Source organism: Borostomias antarcticus (assembly GCF_949987555.1).
Source record: "Borostomias antarcticus genome assembly, chromosome: 6".
NCBI classification, from domain to species: Eukaryota; Metazoa; Chordata; class Actinopteri; order Stomiiformes; family Stomiidae; genus Borostomias; species Borostomias antarcticus.
Window position 1 is genome coordinate 17,200,950 of NC_140239.1, and position 5,000 is coordinate 17,205,949.

Below are 5,000 nucleotides of genomic sequence, written 5' to 3' on the forward strand. Positions count from 1 at the left end.
AGTTTCTTCTAATGCAGTCTTTACGGTAAACTGGAGGAATGCGGAAGGCGCGCTGTGCGCGGGTGTTGGGGGTTTTAGGTGTCCTGTTGGCTGTGGCCACGATGCTGCTGAGAGCATAAATAAACTGAGTTTACAGTTGTCTTATTTGGAACTAACAAGGACCAGGGTGAGGGGTGGTCTCAGGATCAGGGTGAGGGGTGGTCTCAGGATCAGGGTGAGGGGTGGTATCAGGACTAGGGTGAGGGGTTGTCTCAGGACCAGGGTGGTCTCAGGGTGAGGGGTGGTATCAGGACCAGGGTGAGGGGTGGTCTCAGGACCAGGGTGGTCTCAGGATCAGGGTGAGGGGTGGTCTCAGGACCAGGGTGAGGGGTGGTCTCAGGACCAGGGTGAGGGGTGGTCTCAGGACCAGGGTGAGGAGTGGTCTCAGGACCAGGGTGAGGGGTGGTCTGTTTACCAGAGCTGTGCTGGTTTTTCCATGATACGCTTTTATCTTGTCTATCAGCTTTGACCCTTTCCTGTTGTTTGAATCACACATCCTATTCCAACCACGCCTCCACCCCAACACCCTGCAGACCTGACTACATACTGACCACACTCTCAGAGCTGAACCCGCCCATGCTTACTCTAACCATGCTGTCCTGACTACCTAAAACTGAGTTGGAGATTCTCCCCTCCAGAGTTGTGTGTTTACTGCCACTCTCTGGCTGCAATGAGTTACTGCAACATGCTCACTGCTCCATGTGTGGGTGCGTGTGTTTCTGTGAGTCTGTGTCTCTGCTGGCCTGCATGTGTGCGTGTGCTTGCCTCTGCGGGCGTGTGTGTGTATGTTTCTGTGCGTGTGTGTGTATGTGTGTGTGCGTTCCTGCGCGCTTGCCTCCGTGTGTGTGTGTGTGCAGACCTGCGTGCGGTGGGTCTGAAGAAGGGCATGTTCTTCAACCCCGACCCGTACCTGAAGATGTCTATCCAGCCAGGCAGGAGGTGTGGTCTGCCCGCCTTCACTCACCACGGACAGGACCGACGTTCCTCCATCACCTCCAACACCACCAACCCTGTCTGGCACGGAGAGGTGACACACACACACACACACACACACACACACACACACAAGTTATGTTTATCTATGCTGTTCCCGAACTTGAAAAGGGCTAAACTGTCTGCCCAGAGTCCCACAGGATTCCACTCTCAATGATCAGACAGAAATTATCTTTCTCCTTTTATTTAGGATTTTGTTTTCTTTTTGTTGTCGTTTCATTGGTGGTAGCAGTGAAAAACCTTTGGAGGTGAAAACACAATTAACAATGCACGTCAGTCAACTGCAAAAATTGTTCACTACGCCTTTAACCACCAATTCACCATTGTGACACCAAAATATACAAATGGGCTGTCAAGCACACAAATGCACACACAGTCTAACCATAAATGCACACATACAGTACACACATGCATACAGGCTATGCTACACACATACATACAAGCATGCATACAGACAGACTATATCACACCATACACACAAGCATACATACACCTAAATAGGGTAGACCCCTGTGACATGTAAACATACCCACAACCAACTGGATTGGAAACAAACAATAATTGGTAGTAGGCCTACAACTCTATCTACCAACCAGCACAGCAATTCACACATTTAGCCAACTCCATAAACAAGCTATACTCTACCAAACAGTAGTCCACATTAGAATGACATCAAACAAATCAAACATCAATTATCATCAAACAATAACAACAATCAAGAATAATTTCTCACCAGCCAGCCACTCTGGTCATTTAGCAGGCAGTTAAAAGCACAACAGTTCTTTGTAGTGGGCAATCTTCCCCACCAGTGTTTGTTCCAGCTCCAATTGCCTTCTCACTGGAGTTTCCTAGTTAAAAGGGTGAACACCTCCGTTGAGCAGCTATGGCCTTAAAGGACAATGCTCGTTTTTGACAACCTGGACCTTATTTACGACATATTATAAGACGTTTGACTCACCGAGATCACTTTGGTGTAGTTCGGAGTCATGTAGAAGAAATTTAAAATCCAGCACGAGCCAGTATATCCATGTAATGGCGGTGGTCGGGGCACTTAGAATGCAGTTTCGAAAAATCTATTTTCTGCTGCGAAACGGTTGTTTTCATCAATATGTCTTGATGAATCGCTAGTTGTGCTTACATAGAGCTTACACCGAGTGATCTCGGTGAGTCAAACGTCTTATAATATGTTGTAAATAAGGTCCAGGTTGTCAAAAACGAGCATTGTCCTTTAATTGCACATTGCCCTCAGCTGGTAATAGTTGACCAGCCGCAATGACCGTTTTCCCCTCTAGGGGGGAGAAATGGGAACTTTCCCTGAATTGTGTTGTTATGTTGATGTTGTTTGTGGTTTCACAGTTTGACAAGACACACACACACACAGACATACACGCTCATGGACATACACACACACACACACACACACACAGACATACACGCTCATGGACATACACACACACAGACATACACGCCCATGGACATACACAGACATGCGCACACACACACACACACGTCTGTGTTTTTACGCATGCAATTCTGTATATTTCTCATTACTTCTATCTGTATGTCTCCCTGTTTCACTCACTTCCTCCTTCCACCTTGGTCTCTCCACCTCCATCCCTCCATCCCTCTCTCTCCAGAAGTACACCTTCGTGGCTCTGATGACTGACGTTCTGGAGATCGAGGTGAAGGATAAGTTTGCCAAGAGCCGACCAATCATCAAACGCTTCCTTGGTCAGCTGATCATCCCCGTGCAAAGGCTCCTAGAGAGGCCTGCGGCAGAGTGAGAACATAGTGACAGACACACACACACACACTCGCTCACACACACAAACACACACACACATGCATACACACACACACACACATTATCCAATCAATACTAATTAACTAACTAAATAATGGATCTTCAATGGTGTAAGAATGTGTGTGTGTGCGTGTGTGTGTGCGTGTGCGCGTGTGTGTGTGTGTGTGCGTGTGTGTGTGCGCGCGTGTGTGTGTGTCTTCAGAGAGCAGCCTGGGAGCTACCCCCTGTGTCGGCGTCTGCCTACAGACAATGTCAGCGGTCAGCTGCAGTTCAGAATCACCTTCACTGGACATGACGGTGAGATGGGTGTGTGTGTATTTCCGTGTGTTTGTGTGAGATTATGTGTGTGTGTGTGTCTTTGAGAGTGTGTTTGTCTGTTGATCTTAATCATCTCTTCTTCTTCTCTCTACCCCCCCTGCCTCCAATTAAGAGGGCTCTCCCGATGCGCTGGGTTCCATCCTTGGGGCGTCGGTCAACGGAGACCCCGGCAGCCCATCAGACGACGAGGACCAGCTCCTCCCCACCACACGGCCCCGAGGCCCCTCCCCCACCGGTTCAGAGGGCTCCCTTTTGGCCGACGGCCTGCGAAATGGGGAGGGGCTTGTGGAGAGGGAGGAGGATGTCTGGAGGGATGGGCAGGGGGAAGAGGGGGCGGGGCCAGATGGGATGGGCGGCGATACAACAGGAAGCCACACCCACCGCCAGGTGTCGCTGAACGACTACCTGGACGCCATCGAGGCGGCGAAAGCTCCGGCAGGGGCGTGGCCTCTGGGGGCGGCGTCACCGCGGCTACGCTCCAGCTTCCCCACAGACACGCGGCTGTCGGCCATGTTGCACATTGACTCTGACGAGGACGAGGAGGCGGGGCCGCACAGAGACCAATCACAGCCCAACAGGAAGACGGCCACGCAGATGGCGCTGGCCAATGGGGTGCAGGCGTTGGAAGATGGCCCCACCCCCTCTGAACAGGGACCAGGAAATAGAGCAGGACAGGCAGGAGAGAAGGCTGGGGCTGAGATAGAGGCCGGGACTGGGAACAAATTAGAGGCTACAACTGGGGCTAATACCGAGGCTGGGGTAACGGATGGGACTGGGGCCGGGGCTGATGTGGGTGCAGTATCTCCACTGGAGGTTCAAGGGGCGCCAGAGAGCACCAAGACTGAGGGAACAGCCAGCCCCTCTCTCCATGCTGTTAACAGCTCCTCCCGCCCTGCTGTTCCCAGCACCTCCCTTCCTATTCCGGCGAAGTCCTCCCACCTTCCTGTTCCTTGCCCCTCCCAGTCTGCTACTAGCTCCTCCCATTCTACTGTTCCAAGCCCCTCCCTCCCTGCTCCTGCTAGCTCCACCCAGTCTGCTGCTCTTCCTACTCTGGATGCACAAGTGGGACAGGTTAGAGGAGAGGGAGGGGAAATGACACAGGAAGTAGCTCCCAAAGCTGAGGAGGAAGGGGCGGAGTCCTCCAGCAGCGAGGCGGGAGGAGTCATCTCTGGCAACGCCCCCACCACCCGTAGTGTTGCTGATCAGGGGGGAGGGGCCTCAGAGGCAAGGACCAATGAAGAAGAGGAGGGCGGGGAGATCTGGCAGAGGAGGCGCAGCATGCAGGCATCAGGGGGCGTGGCCCATGTGGAGGGGGCGGGGGCAGCAGAGACAGAGGCATGTCAGAGTGTGGCTGAGGTGGACAGAGAGGCAGGTGAGACTGGGTCAGCTTGATTTACTGTACCTGCACGGGTGGGGTGGGGTTAGTTCTACCTATGTAGTGGTACAGTTATGATCATATTCTGTTATACTTGTTTTACAATGTTTCCGCTGGTAAGGTTTTGCCGTGGCGTGGCGCCACACCATACATACTGTACTACTCCTCAATAGGGTACATAGCAGTTAAAAATATATTCATGTTTGTAATCAATAAGTGGACTCATACAGCGTAGAGCTAGATAACGTTCCAGTAAGAAGTGCCGGCAGCTCCTGCCCATATCCGGCCTATTTGGTCTTATAATTCGCTGATGACAACTGGCGGATCCTAAAGCCTAAAGCCTACATTTTCCAGATGGACATCCGACAATGAAGAGGAACAGAAAGTAGAATGATGTTGAGAGCAGTCAGGTAGGCTAGCCTATTCCTTCCCCTGGACCAGTAAACAGGCAAGTGCCTCATGTAGTTGTAT

At 51.6% G+C, this 5,000-nt stretch overlaps 1 protein-coding gene across 1 annotated transcript in view; it reads left to right on the plus strand.

Moving 5' to 3' along the window:
• The window catches only part of hecw2b (HECT, C2 and WW domain containing E3 ubiquitin protein ligase 2b), a gene marked incomplete at its 5' end in the record, with an annotated part of 24,846 nt that overhangs the window by 3,685 nt on the left and 16,161 nt on the right, over window positions 1–5,000 (plus strand). Inside the window, 4 exons of the mRNA XM_084440179.1 lie at window positions 897–1,066; window positions 2,670–2,812; window positions 3,039–3,133; window positions 3,267–4,526. Of these exons, the coding sequence (XP_084296305.1) occupies window positions 897–1,066; window positions 2,670–2,812; window positions 3,039–3,133; window positions 3,267–4,526 (1,668 nt within the window). The remainder of the gene's footprint in view (window positions 1–896; window positions 1,067–2,669; window positions 2,813–3,038; window positions 3,134–3,266; window positions 4,527–5,000) is intronic.